Raw genomic sequence first — 18275 nt, 5'->3', positions numbered from 1 at the left:
GCATGCCCCCTCCTTACACAGCATGCCCCCTCCTTACACATCATGCCCCCCCTCCTTACACATCATGCCCCCCCTTCTTACACCGCATGCCCCCTCCTTACACCGCATGCCCCCTCCTTACACAGCATGCCCCCTCCTTACAGTGCAAGCTCCTGACAAGCTGTAGTGAAATGAATGCAATGAAAGTTACTTATGATTTACTTAGTGTCGGACAACAGTAAGCATCGAAATGAAAAGAGGAAGCATTCCTAAAGTAAGAGTGTGTAATCTTGGTAATGTTGGAGTATTGAGCATAAGTATATGGGTCAGACAAAAGTAAAATGACATTGCTGGTGCTAGTGTTATGCGTATAATAACCACTCCCAAGTCAGGGGCTGCCCCATAGCCAGTGACTCACAGCTGCCAGATCTCGCTCCTCCACCTTCTGCACAATGTGCAGCCTTGGTTCTCAGTCTGTTTTTCTGTGATATGGCGCCCAGGCTCTACCCTGTAAGAAGAACTTAACTGTTAGCTCTCCAACCCACAAGAAGAGTCTGTAAGTTTCTGATATAAGTGAATGTTATTATCTGTAATACTGGTCTATTTAGCTGGATCTTTGGTTATTACTGTAGTATGCAAACTCTTTTGCACATGAATTTAATAATTACCATTGCATCTGATATCTGACAAGTTCAAGGTGTTCTTAGACCTTTAGCCGTAAAACTAATCTTATTGAAATTATAAAACTCTTTTTATAAAAAGAGGAAAGAGAAACAATTCCACTTACTGGCAATTGTAGGCATGCTGAGAGTTGTAGTTTCACGGGTGTTCTAGGGCATAGGAACCACATTTTCCAAAAATAGATTTAAAGGGGTTGGCCATTCACAACAAGTCATCCCCTATTCACAGGATGTGACCCCCAGAGATCATAATAAGGGGGGGGTCTGTTGTACCACAAATGAATGGAGCAGCTGGTTAGATATGTCAGACTGCCACTCCACTCACTGCCTATCGAACTGATGGAGACAGCTACAGTGTTCGGCTATCTCCGTCAGCAACATAGGGGCACTTACTTTACTTTACTTACCTGTCCTGACGCGTTCCCCAAAAGTGCATTGTCCGACCGGTATGCACATTTGCCGCGATTCACTAATATCGCGGGCCTGATATCCTGCATCTGTCGCTTCCCCACTCAGGTCCGCTGGAGTTCACCTTCTTCTTCCTGGTGCATGTAAGTGCTTGATCTTGTGAAACAATTTGAAGTGAAATCCTGCGCTCAGTCCGAATCATTCGGATCGTCCCATGATTTCTGTTGCATGAAAGCCAGCGCATCTGCGCCACAATCCAATCGGGTGTGACACAATCCCCAGTTAAATACCTGTCACAGCGGCGCAAATCCCCAAAACGACGGAAAATCCGACAAAAGCGCGATCCACAGACCCTGAGTAAATAACCCCCATAGAGTTAAATAGAGCAGCATGCACATGTGCAAATGAGGGTAGAACACACTTCTGTTCTTATGATTTTGGGGCCTGCCAGGGTTGGGATGAAGCATTTTGGTGTCCTTGTCAGACATGCAAAATTGTGCGCAAAAAGACAGCAGAAGGAAGGCCAGTCCTGAGGCCAGTCCCCCCACAGATCCTCCTGCAAGTGGCTGGTTGGCTATATACTGGCGGAGGGGGGCTAGGTAGCTTTATAAAGGGGAGCAGGGGGCTGACTTGCTATATGCTGGGGGGATGCTGTGACATGCATTTCCAATCATAGGCTTATACTCGAGTCAATAGGTTTTCTCAGTTTGTTGTGGTAACATTAGGGGCCTTGGCTTATATTCATGTCGGCTTATACTCGAATACATACTTATAAAAATATACCCAGAATGCATATACCAAACAAAATATAGGGAATTAAGGCTCAGTTTACACCACTGCATGGTGTTCAGCATTACATTTAGTTATCTCTATAAAGGTAGAACAGGTGGTAGGTGCATGTATTGGACGTGAGGATTTTTAGAGCTAATCCTCACGTCCCCGCTATCTTTTTAAAATCTTTATTGCCCTAATATGCAAATTTTCTAAAGCGGCTACTGGGGCGTGGAGTAGTCAGACATGATGCTACACGTCGTGGCTACTCCACGCCTCAGTAGCCTCTTTGTTCCTCCTACCCTGACATCTTCATCCGAGAAGCTGGTGTTCTGCGCATGTGCAGAACAGCAGGCCTGCGGCTGTGCGGCCACTTATCCGAAGCCGGAGCTACTGTGTATGCGGCAAACTCCGGCTTCTCGGACGAGGGCGCGCAGCTACGAGCAGCTGCGCGCCCAAGATGTCAGGGTAGGAGGAAGAAAGTGGCTACTGGGGCGTTCCAGCCAGCCAGCCCCCATGAAGTATACAGCCAGGCCCATGTAGTATATAGCTGCCAGCCCCCCGCCCCCAGTATATGGCCTGCCAGCCTCCCCTAGTTTATCTATTAGCCTTTTCTGAGAAATGTGCTGGTAAATTCATTATGGCCAATAGCATTGCAGTATTCTATTCATGCCTCTTTGATGACTTTGATGAGGGAGAAGATCTTTACATACACTAAGAGACTGTTTTGAGTCCTAGATAAAAATCTCTAACAATAGGGAAATGCTTCTTCTTATGCATGTAGTAAATAAAAAGGAAACCTAAGAAGATGTACCATAAGGGCACATGTTTGGAAACTGTCTGAATTACCTTTATGGTATAATTTCAGAAGGATCCCTTTTCATTTTGCCTATTTGTTTTTAAACCTTGTCTTTATTTGCTGTAAAAATAGACTCTGGTTATCCGACTACCTTCCCGACTAATTGCAAGTCACCCATTATGTGCCCAGCTTCTTCTTGCAAAAGTTACCGTAATGTTAGAAATATGCAAATTAGTCTGAAGGACCTCGGAGGGCATTAGCAGAGAGTCCACAACAGTAATAAAACCACTGCTACACCTCACCTGCCCAGCACCTCCTCTCCTGCTTCCCCTTCAACTATGTCAATCATAGGTCCAGCAAGATGTGGACTTCAGCCTAATTTTCATATTTCTAAAGTGGAGTTTGAGCAGGAAAGGAGAAGCTGGACAATATAAGCAAAGGTATAGGTGGCACGTGTGGGCATTGCCCTGCATACCATAACAGTTAGTTCAGGTGGGTAAATCATAGTGATGAAAAGAGAACCTGTAATCAGGAGCCCTTTTTCTGGTTCCCCCATGACCCATAGAGAATAATGTGCACATTGCCAAAGCCTTTCTCTGATAAAAATAAGATTTAGATAAAGATTTACCTTTCTCTCTGCAGAGCAGTGTCCCATGGGAGTGGCCAGAGAGAAGCAGTGTCCCACTGCACCCTTGGGAAACTGCTCCGTCATGCATCTATTTTAAATTTTAAAAAACGCCAATATCCCTTCTATTTGAAATAGACGCATGACTTTGTGGTTTCCTGAGCGTGATGGTTTTGGCAATGTGCACACTATTCTCTATGGGGACATGGGGGATCCAGAAAAAGGGCCCATGATGACAGGGTCCCTTTAACTTCTTTAAAATCAAACAAGTAGAGACAGAATGGTTGAACTGTGTGGCTATATGTCAGTTTTCAGTGTGGGGTCTCGTATATTTTAGTAATTACATTTTGCTATAATTCTTAATGATATATTATATCTTTTTTAAATAACAGAAACAAGATGAAATCTACATTCATATTCCCTGTGTACGTGCTCTGCACTGCATATGTCATTATCATGGTTCCCATCATTGCAGAAAATCGCTGTAAGGTCACAACAGAAAAAGCGGACTGCAGTCACCTGGAATTATATACCATACCTTCTGACCTTCCAACAACCATCAAAATCCTGGACCTTTCTCATAATCGACTGAAGACACTGCCTGCAGCCAACCTCTCCAGATACGACAAACTCCATCATCTGGATGTTGGATATAATACTCTCCATATTCTTGACACTGCCTTGTGCCAAAAACTGCCATTGCTTAAAATACTTAACCTGCAGCACAATGAATTTAGCAAGATCCCCGAAAAAGGCTTCCTTTACTGCACAGACCTCGCCGAGCTGCGGCTGAATTCCAATGGAATTAAAGGAATAACTGGGAACCCATTTGAAAGTCTCCAGGTAATATTCACTTAGGCCTATAATCCGAATCAGCTTGTGATATCATGTGATTAAAGTCACGATATTATTCTTTACAGAACCTGAACGTCCTTGATGTGTCTCACAATAAAATGACAACCACAGCTTTAGGAGACAAAGAGCAGCTACCCAACCTCTCCGAGCTCCTGTATTCACATAATATGATCAGTGAACTAAGGAAAGAGGATTTTATGTTTCCTTTTAACAATTCTGTGCAGAAGCTGGATCTTTCAAGCAACCCTGTGAAAGAGGTAAGGTGTAAAATAGCGGTCACAGAACAAAGATTCATATGGGGTTCCCTTCTGTTACTGTATAACACTACCACACCCATAGTCTACTGGAATTGCGACATCTTGTGTACATGTACACCCATTGATTAGGTTACATGCAAAAAGTCCCACCACACCAGCAAAACTTGTCTGGGACCATTGCAGCTGCCAACCCTATGCAGGCAGTCCCAGGGTTACGGATCAAGATCGGTTCTGTAGGTTTGTTCTTAAGTTTGTATTTTGTATGTAAGTCAGAATTGTATATTTTATCATTGTAACCCCAGCCAATTTGGTCTCTGTGACAATTGTAATTTATCAAGTTACAGCTTTATGGACCTTGCTTTGTAGATGGGGTAAAGTCATATCAAAACTGAAAATTATCTTCACCAATCTGTAGCCTGTAGTTGAAAATAACAACAGCGTGAATATATTTTTGAATGGTCAGCTTGTCAATTATTGCTGTGTATACAGGGTGCGTATTACAAGCTACATTGGAGCAGTGAAAAACAGCAACAGAAACCAGTAATTTTTGGTCACAATCGCTACAGAAGACATATCACAGTTCAACTAGCATTCAGCTATAGCCGGGGTGTAACTAGGAGAGGCTGGGCCCATAGCAGTCTTCTGAATAGGGCCCCCCTTCCCCTTAAAAATATACAAATTACACTCACATTTACTCATATGCTGTATATACTTGTGTATAAGCCGTGTTTTTTAGCAGAAAAGATGTGCTGAAATACGTCCCCTCGGCTTATACACGAGTCAATACACACATACACTCACCGGCCACTTTATTAGGTACACCATGCTAGTAACAGGTTGGTCCCCCGTTTGCCTTCAGAACTGCCTCAATTCTTCGTGGCATAGGTTCAACAAGGTGCTGGAACCATTCCTCAGAGATTTTGGTACATATTGACATGATGGCATCACACAGTTGCTGCAGATTTGTCGGCTGCACATCCATGATGCGAATCTCTCGTTCCACCACATCCCAAAGATGCTCTATTGGATTGAGATCTGGTGACTGTGGAGGCCATTTGAGTACAGTGAACTCATTGTCATGTTCAAGAAACCAGTCTGAGATGATTCCAGCTTTATGACATGGCGCATTATCCTGCTGAAAGTAGCCATCAGATGTTGGGTACATTGTGGTCATAAAGGGATGGACATGGTCAGCAACAATACTCAGGTAGGCTGTGGCGTTGCAACGATGCTCAATTGGTACCAAGGGGCCCAAAGAGTGCCAAGAAAATATTCCCCACACCATGACACCACCACCACCAGCCTGAACCGTTGATACAAGGCAGGATGGATCCATGGTTTCATGTTGTTGACGCCAAATTCTGACCCTACCATCCGAATGTCGCAGCAGAAATCGAGACTCATCAGACCAGGCAACGTTTTTCCAATCTTCTACTGTCAAATTTCGATGAGCTTGTGCAAATTGTAGCTTTCCTGTTCTTAGCTGAAAGGAGTGGCACCCGGTGTGGTCTTCTGCTGCTGTAGCCCATCTGCCTCAAAGTTCGATGTACTGTGTGTTCAGAGATGCTCTTCTGCCTACCTTGGTTGTAAAGGGTGGCGATTTGAGTCACTGTTGCCTTTCTATCAGCTCGAACCAGTCTGCCCATTCTCCACTGACATCTGGCATCAACAAGGCATTTCCGCCCACAGAACTGCCGCTCACTGGATGTTTTTTCTTTTTCGGACCATTCTCTTTAAACCCTAGAGATGGTTGTGCGTGAAAATCCCAGTAGATCCGCAGTTTCTGAAATACTCAGCCGTTCTGGCACCAACAACCATGCCACGTTCAAAGGCACTCAAATCACCTTCTTCCCCATACTGATGCTCGGTTTGAACTGCAGGAGATTGTCTCGACCATGTCAAGTTGCCGCCATGTGATTGGCTGATTAGAAATTAAGTGTTAACGAGCAGTTGGACAGGCGTACCTAATAAAGTGGCCGGTGAGTGTATATATACTTAAAAAATATTTTAAAAATAATTAACTTATATACTCACCCTCTGGTGGCCCCGACGTGCAGCGCTGCTCCCCCGATGTCCGTGCTGGTCCTCTTCTGGCTTCCGCGTCTTCTTTCTTCTCTAACTTTGTGCTGGGTGCCACCATGTTTTTCTCCCAGGCGGCGCCTAGTATGATGTCAGCAGCGACGCGTCATACTAGGCGCCATCCAGGGGAGAACAATGGCGGCGCCCACCACGAAGTTAGAGAAGAAAGAAGACGGGCGCGGAAGTCAGAAGAGGACCCGCGCGGACATAAAGGGAGCAGCGCTGCACGTCGGGGCCACCGGAGGGTGAGTTTATTTATTTTTTTTTTTATGCTGGGCTGTATACTACTGGGGGCAGGCTGTATATTACTGTGGGCAAGCTGTAAACTACTGGGGGCAGGCTGTGTACTACTGGGGGCAAGCTGTATACTACTGGGGACTGGCTGTATACTACTGGGGCAAGCTGTATACTACTGGGGGCAAGCTGTATACTACTTGGGGCAGGCTGTATACTACTGGGGGCAGGCTGTAGACTACTGGGGCAGGCTGTATACTACTGGGGGCAGGCTGTATACTACTGGGGGCAAGCTGTATACTACTGGGGGCAGGCTGTATACTATATGGGGCTGGCTGGCTACATACTGGTGGTCTGTGACCAATACATTTCCCACCCTCGGCTTATACTCGAGTCAATAGGTTTTCCGAGTTTTTGATGGTAAATTTAGGGGGCTCGGCTTATACTCGAGTATATACGGTATATATATATATATATATATATATATATATATATATATATATATATATATACATATATATATATATATATACATATATAATGGGCCCCCTGACAATGCAGGCCTCATAGCAGCTGCTATGCTGCTACCCCTCTAGTTACGCCCCTGAATTATAGGATATAGATCTCTGTTTTAGCACTGGGATTAACAATACTTGTGATCGTAGAACAAGAATATTTTTATGACAATTCTCACTAATAAAATCCCCCAGGTCTCCTGTACATCTTTTTCATGTAGGCTAGGATCACATGTGTGCTATTGCTATATTTCCCTTTTAGGAACAGATGCTTTGCTATTTTTTTTCAGAGTTTTGTGACAGTTGAATGTAGGTTCCCAGAGAAGATTTTAGTGCAGATGTGAAGTAATAGCCAAAAAGAGGAATAAAAACCCTCCTGTCCTTACAGCAAATAAACCCCACTGAAATTCTAAAAACAAACAATACAGGTTGGTTTCTGTGGCTTTGTGGTTTATGCAGGTGTAAAAGTGAAAGTGCAAATTGAGGAATAACAGGTAAAACTTCTCTAGGGTCTTAACACTACAGTAAGCCTTTATTCCTGCCCATTGTTGAATGTATCCTTATAGAAGTGCCTATAGAGATAGTCCATGTGCGGTGCTAGATTGCTATCACATAACATCAATTAACCCCTTAAGGACACACCTTTTTGTTTTTGCAGTTCTGTTTTTTACTTCCCACTTTCAAAAATCCATAACCTTTTTTTCCATATACAGAGCAGTATGAGGGCTTGGTTTCTGCTTAACAAATGGTACTGTATTTAATATTACGGTATTAAATTATTACAGTATTATTACGGTATTATTATTGGGAGGCTGGAAAAAAAATTCAAATGCGGTGCAATTTTCTTTTGGAGTAATTCTTTGGGTTGGTACAGTCACGGATATACCAAATTTATCTAGCTGTGGGCTTTTAAATGGTAACACCCATGATCGGTGCCAGTTCCGATCTTAGGTGTTAGCAGTGTCCGAACACATATGGTACACTTATAGATGGGTATACGTCTCTCAGTGTATCATCCTCCCCCCCTGAGTCTGAGAAACAACCTAAACAGTGATTTGATGCTGCCTATGTTCTAAGACTTTTCACAGTGATGTCACTGTCATTTTATGGCACCATGGGGTCATCACTGGGGCCCTTCCTCCCACTGAGCGACATATATGCTCAGTGGAGGGTGTACTGCAAGCATGATGTTCAGCAGGAGGCAGCAGGGTGGAATTTGCACCTTGGTAAATTTTTCCATCCGGCTTTTTGCATAGTATATGGTGTATACTGGCCAGACGGATGCAAATATGGGAACTTTACCTGTGATATACGCTCAGCGTATACAGAAAGCAAGATAGAAACCTAGCCTTAGCGCTATCTGGAGACTTAGGTGGGTAAGCTCACTTAAACATATTCCATACTCCCCAATGAGAACCCAGGGGCAAACTGATTTTGTATTTGTGTAGAATCATTATGTGGTTATAAACAAATATACATCTAGTATGTACACATAGCATTGCTGACCAATATACCCATTCCCCACATCACATGTATGATACATTGAGCAACAGAGACCTATTATTGGTGGATACTTGCATGAACTGAACTGGAATAATATTTTTTTTTTTATAGTTTCAAGAGGGCTGTTTTCAAAAACTGCCGAATCTTCGTACACTTATCATGGCCAACATGACACTTGGACCCAAGTTAACTGAGAAACTTTGCTCACAGTTACCAGGCACACAAATTACTGTTCTTATTTTGCTTAATTCTCAGCTTACAAAAATCTATAATACAACACTGAAAGGCTTAGAAACAACAAATGTACTAAGTTTGGACATTTCCAAAAACGTTATGTCACAGATCGATAACAATTCATTTATCTATCTGCCTAATTTGAGAATCCTAAACTTAGAAGAAAATCAAGTCAGTCATCTAACATCCAAAGCTTTTAAAGGTTTATCAAACCTGAGATACTTGAATTTAAAAAAGTTTTTTAGCAGTTCAAAGTCCAAAATTGATGACTTATCATTCCAATGGCTTCAAAACCTCCAATACCTCAACATGGAACAAAATAAAAAAATCTTCTTTTCTGAATTTACTTTTTCTGGTCTGACAAACCTTACAAACTTGGACCTTGGGGGGTGCAGTTTTCAGACTATTAGAAACGAGACATTTTCATCTCTTTCAAATTCATCCCTGATATCGCTAAATCTGTCAAAAATAGATTTAACCAAAATAGAATCTAGAGCATTCTATGGCCTGAAACACCTCGAAGTGCTGGATTTAGGCATTAACCAGATCGACCAATACCTTACTGGCCAGGAATTTGAAGGTCTTCACAAAATTAAGCAGATATATCTCTCATATAACAAACATTTGTCCTTAACGCGTAGTTCATTTTGCAGTATTCCAAGTCTTGAAAAACTGAACCTAAGGAAGACAGCGATAACATTTAAAAGCCCAAGCAATTCTCTTTTTCAATGTTTACACAACTTAACCCATCTGGATCTTGGTAACAACAATATCGCTAACATAGACGAAGATATTTTTAGTGGTCTTCATAATCTAAGAATTCTAAGCCTTCAACACAACAACCTCGCTCGATTATGGAAAAAGGCAAATCCTGGTGGCCCAGTATTGTTTTTGAAAGGCCTTCAGAACTTAGAAATACTTGACTTGCTTTCCAATGGCTTGGATGAAATACCTGCTGAAGCTTTCAGGGGGCTTTCGGATTTGAAAATCTTGAATTTGGGCGAAAATAATATTTATGTATTTCCACAATCTCTGTTTGCAGACCAAGAATCACTACTTGACCTCGACCTACATAAAAATCTAATAACATCTGTTGAAGAAAATACTTTTAAAAATGTTTTAGGTAGTTTGAGAAATTTAAGTATGGGTAATAACCCGTTTGACTGCACATGTGAAAGCATAGCTTGGTTTGCAGATTGGCTTAATAAAACAAATACAAGTGTCCCGGGGCGAGACTCACAGTATATTTGCAATACACCTAGCAATTACCATGGCGTTTTGGTTAAGAATTTTGATAATTCACCATGCAAAGACCATGCTCCTTTTATGGCATTATTTATATTTAGCTTTACAGTTACAAGTTCTCTGGTGGTTTTTGTTTTGCTGCTAAACTTCCAAGGCTGGAGAATAAAGTTTCATTGGACAGTTTTGGAAAACAAAATACTGGGCTTAACAGAAATCGACCTAGGTGACAGAAACTTTCAATATGATGCTTATATCATACATGCCAAGAAAGACGAGTCTTGGGTTTATCGATATCTGCTACCACTTGAAAATGGCCGCCAATACAAATTCTGTTTTGAGGAAAGAGATTTCGAAGCCGGAGAATCAAATCTACAACTGATTGTCAACAGCATCAGAAACAGCCGAAAGGTCATTTTTGTTATAACACGGTATTTCCTAAATGACCAGTGGTGTAGAAGGTAAGTGCTCCATTAAAGTAGTTCTATATTCTACTGACCATATGATTCTTTGATATAGCTATAATGTAGTGTAACTTCATTAAGACTAATGTCACTTAATTAAGACTTTTCTAAAGCCACTGATACTAGTTTTCCTAACATTGTGACTGTTTTGTTTTCTTAAGATTCAAGGTTCAGCAAGCGTTCCAGCAATTTATTGTGGATAGCCGGGACTCCATTATCCTCTTATTTCTGGAGGACATTCCCGATTATAAACTTAACTACAGCATAAAAATGAGAAGAGGCATGTTCAAGTCTCGATGTATTCTAGAGTGGCCTCTTCAAAACGAGAGGATCGATGCTTTTCAGCAAAAACTAAAAATTGCTCTAGGATCACCCAATGTAGTAAATTAAATGTGGACTGTATGTTCTCATGGATATGTCGGTACAGCAAGATATGGAGGATAGGCAAATCACAATGCATACTAAAGAGAAGAATGTTCTGACCGAGTAGGTAATTTTTTTACTAAGGTATGCTTTGGGAAGGGAGGGGGTGGGGCAACTGTTTTACATTACTGTAACACATGGATCATGTGGAAGTAAATTAAATACTTTTAAAACATTTTAATGGAAAAATAAAAGCAGAAAACCCAACCTTTTTAATATATGTTTTGTATGTGTAAATAGTGTGTATGAAAAATTCCACATCAAAACGTGCATATCTAACCTTCAATATACAGAAAATTCAGAGCCCTCGTCTCATTTTCACTCTGTCTGGGATTAGATAACATTTGAGAAAGCCTACTTACATTATATCTGTGGTTAGTTCTCAAAGCTCAGTTCTTTTATAGAAAAAAATGGGTGCAAATGTCCTAAAAGGATCAAATTGTGAAGAAAAAAGCTGATTACACCAAATATTTTTGTTTTGTAACTATATTAATTGATTAAATGAAAACTACAATTCTAATTTTTAAACCTGCCTAAAACTTTTGCACAGTATCATATGTTAATGCAATACCATGCTAAATGGGAGTAAATTTGGCACACTACACAGGAACCAAAGTCCTTTATACTTGTATTCATGATGACGTAAGCTGCCTATTTCTCCCCGATTTACTGTATAAGGTCTCATGCACATGAATGTATGTTACGCCCACGTAAGGAACATACGGCCAGCTGGAGAAGATCAATAGGGAGACGAGTTGAATTTGTGATGAAAGATAGAGCATGCTCTATGTTTTTTTAGGCTAAGGTGTGGTAGGGTGACACATGTGCATGCTCACCATACAGTGACTTGCACAATGCAGTCCTATGGTGGCCAAGGTCGGTCTGGCCCACCAGTGGGCTGGTGAATCCCCTGGTGGGCCCAGTAACCTGGTCCTATGGCAGGGGCCTCCGCTCGGATCCATGGGAGGCCCCTGGCAGTGGCAGCAATAGTACTCAATACAGCCGGAAAAGGACATCATTGCATCTCTCCATATCCCACAGCACCAGCGACAGCAGCAACAGGATGCAGAACAAAGTGAGTAATTTTTTTTTTTTTTTGCTATTGGCAAGAGAGGTGAGGGGGTGGCGGTGTGAATGGGGGGCCTTACTTATTAAACATGTCACTAGGACCTAAAAACACCCATTAAAACACAAACAGAGGTGGTAGGTTATTACATGGTACACATCCTGGTCCTCAATACATATTAAAGCATTAATTTCATAAAGAATGAAGGTGGATTCAACAATATATAGTAATGGCCTGGCGTGAATTCTATTGTATCAAACAGCAAAGTGCAAATATAAAGATACAGGGGCACATTTACTTACCCGGTCCAGTCGCGATCCAGCGGTGCAGCCTCCAAAGCTGATTTGGATATACCAGGATTCACTAAGGTCTGTGCGGCCGATATCCACCAGGTGTCGCTGCTGCGCCGGAGCCGCCAGAGTTCACCTGCTTCGTTCCGGTGCATGTAAGTGCTGATTTTGCGGCACAAATTTTTTTTTGCCTTCCGCGTTTTATCTGAATCCGTCGGGTTGTCCGACGGCCATGCCCAGCGATTTATGTCGCGGGAAAGCCGGCTCTGATGCGTCACAATCTGATCGCGTGTGCCAAAATCCCGGGGCAATTCAGGGCAAATCGGAAATCGTCGGGAAACCCCACAAAAGTGCGCGATTCGGACCCTTAGTAAATGAGCCCCATTGTTACGTTCCACCATGCTAAAGGCAAAGGTGACTCCTCTAAGGTGGAGTAACCTTGTATTGGGCTACTTGTGCTACTTATTTACACTTGCATCAGGTGTGCTAAAACCCAGTCCAGCGTCCGCAGTATAGAATATACACTCACCGGCCACTTTATTAGGTACACCATGCTAGTAATGGGTTGGACCCCCTTTTGCCTTCAGAACTGCCTCAATTCTTCGTGGAAGAATTCCTCAGAGATTTTGGTCCATATGATGGCATCACACAGTTGCCGCAGATTTGTCGGCTGCACATCCATGATGCGAATCTCCCGTTCCACCACATCCCAAAGATGCTTTATTGGATGGAGATCTGGTGACTGTGGAGGCCATTTGAGTACAGTGAACTCATTGTCATGTTCAAGAAACCAGTCAGAGATGATTCCAGCTTTATGACATGGCGCATTATCCTGCTGAAAGTAGCCATCAGATGTTGGGTACATTGTGGTCATAAAGGGATGGACATGGTCAGCAACAATACTCAGGTAGGCTGCAACGATGCTCAATTGGTACCAAGGGGCCCAAAGAGTGCCAAGAAAATTTTCCCCACACCATGACACCACCACCACCAGCCTGAACCATTGATACAAGGCAGACTGGATCCATGCTTTCATGTTGTTGACGCCAAATTCTGACCCTACCATCCGAACATCGCAGCAGAAATCGAGACTCATCAGACCAGGCAACGTTTTCCCAATCTTCTACTGTCCAATTTCGATGAGCTTGTGCAAATTGTAGCCTCAGTTTCCTGTTCTTAGCTGAAAGGAGTGGCACCCGGTGTGGTCTTCTGCTGCTGTAGCCCATCTGCCTCAAAGTTCGACGTACTGTGCGTTTAGAGATGCTCTTCTGCCTACCTTGGCTGTAACGGGTGGCGATTTGAGTCACTGTTGCCTTTCTATCAGCTTGAACCAGTCTGCCCATTCTGCTCTGACCTCTGGCATCAACAAGGCATTTCCGCCAACAGAACTGCCGCTCACTGGATGTTTTTTCTTTTTCGGACCAATCTCTGTAAACCCTAGAGATGGTAGTGCGTGAAAATCCCAGTAGATCAGCAGTTTCTGAAATACTCAGACCTGCCCTTCTGGCACCAACAACCATGCCACGTTCAAAGGCACTCAAATCACCTTTCTTCCCCATACTGATGCTAGGTTTGAACTACAGGAGATTGTCTTGATCATGTCTACATGCCTAAATGCACTGAGTTGCCACCATGTGATTGGCTTATTAGAAATGAAGTGTTAATGAGCAGTTGGACAGGTGTACCTAATAAAGTGGCCGGTGAGTGTATGTATAATGTCCAAATCTAGCAGGATGGCTTATTATAGCAGTAGAGCCTTTTCTATAGGTACTTATAGCGTAGATGTTATTAAACTTTGGACGGAGGCAGTGTGTGTGTGGGCTCCTTATTAAACTCTGGAGAGGGGCAATGTGTATGGGGGGGCCTTTAAAACTCCGCAGGTGGGGCAGTGTGTATGGGGAGCTTATTAAGCTCAGTGGGGGCTGTGTGCATGGGGGATCTTATTAAAATCTGAAGGGGGCGCCATGTCCATGGGGGGTCTAAAATCTGGAGGAGGCAGTGTGTAGGAGGGCCTTATTAAAATCTGGAGGGAGGGCAGTGTGTATGGGGGCCTTCTTAAAATCTGGAGGGGGGCAGTGTGTATGGGGGGGGGCTTATTAAAATCTGTTTGGGGGGCAGTTTGTATAGGGGGCCTTAGAAAAATCTGGAGGGTGGCAGTGTGTATGAGGGGCCTATTTAAAATCTGAAGGGGGCCCAATGTTAAATTCTTGGGTGGGGTGTGTATGAGGGGGTCCAATGTTAAATTCTTGGGAGGAGTGTGTATAATGAGGGGGAAATGTGAATAAGGGGGCCCAATGTTAAATAATTGGGGGAGTGTGTATAATGAGGGGGCAGTGTGTATGAGGGGTCCCAATGTTAAATTCATGGCGGGGCCCAATGAAGGAGCCCAATGCAAAATTCATGGGGGGACCAATGTTGATTTCAGGGGCAGGGGACTTATAGTATGAAGGGAGAGCTCTAGTAAAATTTATGGGGTGAGCAGTGTGTATGATGAGGGTGCCTATGTAAAATTTGTAGGGGGGCAGTGTGTATAATGTGGGGACGAGGCAGTTTATAAAATTGATGGGGGGCAGTGTGTGGAATGAGGAGGCCCATTATATAAAACTTGGGGGGGGGAGGCAATGTGTATAATTAATGAGGGGGCTCAGTGTGTAAAACTCATGAGTGGATCAGTGTGTATAATTCATGAGGGAACCCAGTGTATAAAATTCATCAGGGGGCTCAGTGTGTATTATTCCAGGGGGCCCGTTACTTAAATTCATGACCTAGTTTGTAAAATGCATAAAGGTGGAAGCATATAAGATGTCTGGGGGCAATATACTGAAATAAAACTATTTATATGTAGAGGGAACGTGTCAGCAGGGAGTTTCCCAGTAACCAGCGCCATGTGCAATGAATAAAAATAATTCACAGGGCAAGTTGGGCAACCATATATTATTAATTAATTGGGGGGAACGGGGGAACCACATATGATTTTTTTAGTGGGTGGTACAGTATTATTTATTCAGGGACTGTAGTATAGTAATATATTTGGGGGTAACAATGTAATTTTTGATATGCTGGGGGCGCAGAGGGTTTTGTTATGTAGATTCTTTAGAAGCACAGTGTGGGCATTGTGTTATCCAGGTGACATTATACTGTAAGTAACTGTGGTTACAGCCCAGCCACCAGCAGAAAGCCCAGTAAACCAGGGGTAACTCTTATACTATCCCTAACATTAATGCCCTGAGATACTGCAGTCATTACTGCAGCCCCTGTACACAAACCAAGAGCCGAGCACTAACAGAGAGGGAGGGAGAAAGGGATTAGCTTATCCTTTGTGTTACTGGCCCCGGTAGTGCTTAGAAATTCCTTTATCCCACAATATTTCTATGTAGTAGTAGGTGGGCCCCCAAAATCAATTTCACTGGTGGGCCCCAGGTACCCCAGTCTCACCCAGATGATGACTGTATGCTAGCTGGCATTCCTATGGCTAGCATACTGCCGCCATAAACCTTTGTGTGCATGGGGCCTATTATCTGAAAACAGTAGTCCTGGAGTATATTATGAGAACAATAGAATCTAAAAATGTAATGAGGTTGTTCTATGACATGATGTGGGTGCTAACTGAATGAGCAGCTAAGATAAAGGCCAGGTGCGTTGCTAGGGTCATAAAAGATTCGGGGCACGGGCCCCAATTCACATGTGCTTGTGCTAATAACAACAGTACTTGTACATATACAGCTACATAAACCACAAGTGAGATTGATACCTATTTCCTCTGGCGCCTCAAAGTGTCAACCACCTAATAGCCCCTCAATTAGAGTTGAATACTATAAATGCAAATTCCCCTTGAATATCCCTTCAATATGACCCTCACTAATTAGGGTGACACCCACCTATTAATGCTTCAAACCTGTAATGACCCACACTAATTGTGCCACAATGCCACCACGCCAGTAATACCGTCACAATAATTATGCTATAAGGCCAGTAATGCTCCCATGCTAGTAATGTCACCAACCAGGTAACAACCCCACACAAGTTATGGCCCCATGCCAGTCACATACCTCTCTTCACTAAAGGAGGAGGTGCGTTGATATGATTATACCCCGTCTCCTGCACCCGGCCACTGTACTGAGCTGCAGGAATCAGGAGATGCGGTGCAGTGATGTCACCCAGTTTCCTGCACTCTCTAGTGGGGTACGGAGCGGATGGCAGAAGGCAACTCTTTATTTTTATTTTAATATTTTAAGAAATGACTACTCCTACCTACGGGGGTCTGAAATAAAAGTTAAAAGAAAAAGTTTTTAAAAAATCCTTTTTCCATATAACACAAATAAAAATAAAATCATGAACATGACAGGTATTGCTGTGTTTTAAAAAACCTGATCTATCAAAAGAGAGTTATGTATACAGAAAAATCTAAAAAAATATGTAGTAAAGATCAAAAATGCTAAATCCTGTAAAAACCTGGTCCTGAAAGAAAGGCTGCATTCACAGTTATGCGGCTGGATATTCGTCCCTATAGACAGCTATGGTAACCCGGCAGTGGTACTGTACATGGGAAAAAGATAGAACATCCTCTATCTCTCCCCATGCATGTGGCTGGGCTGCACCATTTCCTATGGAGAGCTGCTCACCCCTTCTACTCTCCAGTGCGCCATTGTATACGAGCATACGTGAATGTGAATGCAGCCTAACTTCAATGTCTGTTGTGATTATCTGAGGCATCAGAACAATAGAAGTAATGGTATTGTGAGCACAGCATCAATTCAAGTGCAATGTTCAGTGCATATTTGAATTTATTACTGATTTTTGGCAGTTCACAGATGAATAATAGTTATGATTTTTCTTGACTGAGAGAATCGTGACACTTAATGGTCAGTGTAAAAGTGTACAATATACACAGGTAAACATCCAACTCAAATATACATATAAACACACCTCAGCATTTTCATAGCATGTGTTTATCCATGTACATTGCAATAGATTCTATACATACTTCACACAACACATTTACTTGGTAAGCCTGTAACTTCAGAGGAATCAGTAAGCAGGACATGGAGACTCACACTTGCTGTATGTATCCTCCCCAGTCTCTCTGTCCCGACAATCTGATAATGAATCACAGCAAGTGCCGGCTAGTGATTAGCTGATGCTGTGGTGGGGGCTAGATAGCACAGGGAGCAGTGGTGGGGGATGGGGGTATACAGATATAGAAGGAGCTGGAGTTTATAGCAGAACAGTGCAGCACAGAGGCTATACACAGCTGCTAAGTGAAAGTGTCTTCCCCTGGAAGCAGTAAGCTGCTGCCGCTGGCTTTTACATGCTGCTAAGATGCACAAATGTACTCCCTGACCCTGTTATTAGCCTAGTCCCTAATGCTGGCCCTGACTACTCACCTCTGTCTGTGTCCAGAGAGTACAAATAAAGTTGAGAATGTAGAAATGTGCCAGACAGCACGAGCAGAAGTGTCCTATTGATCCACAGGCATCCGGGGCACAGGACAAAAGATCTGGGGCACGGGCCCCGGATCTTTTGACCTAGCGACGCCCCTGATATTAAAGGCATTGGTTAGCAAAACAGAAAAAGCTTTCAGCAACACTGCTAAATGCAGGACACAGGGAATGGAGGATGTGTCCCTTCTGCCTGCTTTCAATCTGCAGATTCAGGACCTCTAGAGGACATCCAAAGGTACTGAAATGACTCGTGTATGAAAAGCAGGAAGAGATGTAAAGTTCTCTCTGTATAAAACTTGGTGGGTGGGTTGGGTGGCCATGGGCACACTAGAAGGTTTGGGCCCCAGGCTACCACCCAAACCGTCTATATTATAATCTACTACTGATAGGGTGTTATTGTTCTTCTTCAA

General features: G+C 43.0%; 1 protein-coding gene across 1 annotated transcript; it reads left to right on the top strand.

Annotated features, from left to right (window-relative positions):
* The first annotated feature begins 398 nt into the window (after positions 1-398).
* Positions 399-12035, top strand: TLR3 (toll like receptor 3). Its single transcript, XM_072122642.1, has 5 exons — positions 399-535; positions 3655-4105; positions 4183-4374; positions 8817-10642; positions 10807-12035. The coding sequence occupies exons 2-5, from the start codon at positions 3662-3664 to the stop codon at positions 11033-11035; spliced, it is 2691 nt and encodes an 896-aa protein (XP_071978743.1). The 5' UTR covers positions 399-535; positions 3655-3661; the 3' UTR covers positions 11036-12035.
* Positions 12036-18275: the final 6240 nt, after the last annotated feature.

The sequence above is a fragment of the Engystomops pustulosus genome, chromosome 1, assembly GCF_040894005.1.
Source record: "Engystomops pustulosus chromosome 1, aEngPut4.maternal, whole genome shotgun sequence".
Lineage (NCBI taxonomy): Eukaryota > Metazoa > Chordata > Amphibia > Anura > Leptodactylidae > Engystomops > Engystomops pustulosus.
Note: the sequence above shows the minus strand (reverse complement) of the source record. Positions and strands in the feature narration are given on the sequence as shown.

Coding starts and splice junctions, on each gene's coding strand:
- TLR3 (XM_072122642.1), top strand. CDS start 3,662: ATGAAATCTACATTCATATTCCCTGTGTACGTGCTCTGCACTGCATAT. Junction 4,106..4,182: donor ACCCATTTGAAAGTCTCCAG/GTAATATTCACT, acceptor TATTCTTTACAG/AACCTGAACGTCCTTGATGT. Junction 4,375..8,816: donor CAAGCAACCCTGTGAAAGAG/GTAAGGTGTAAA, acceptor TTTTTTTTATAG/TTTCAAGAGGGCTGTTTTCA.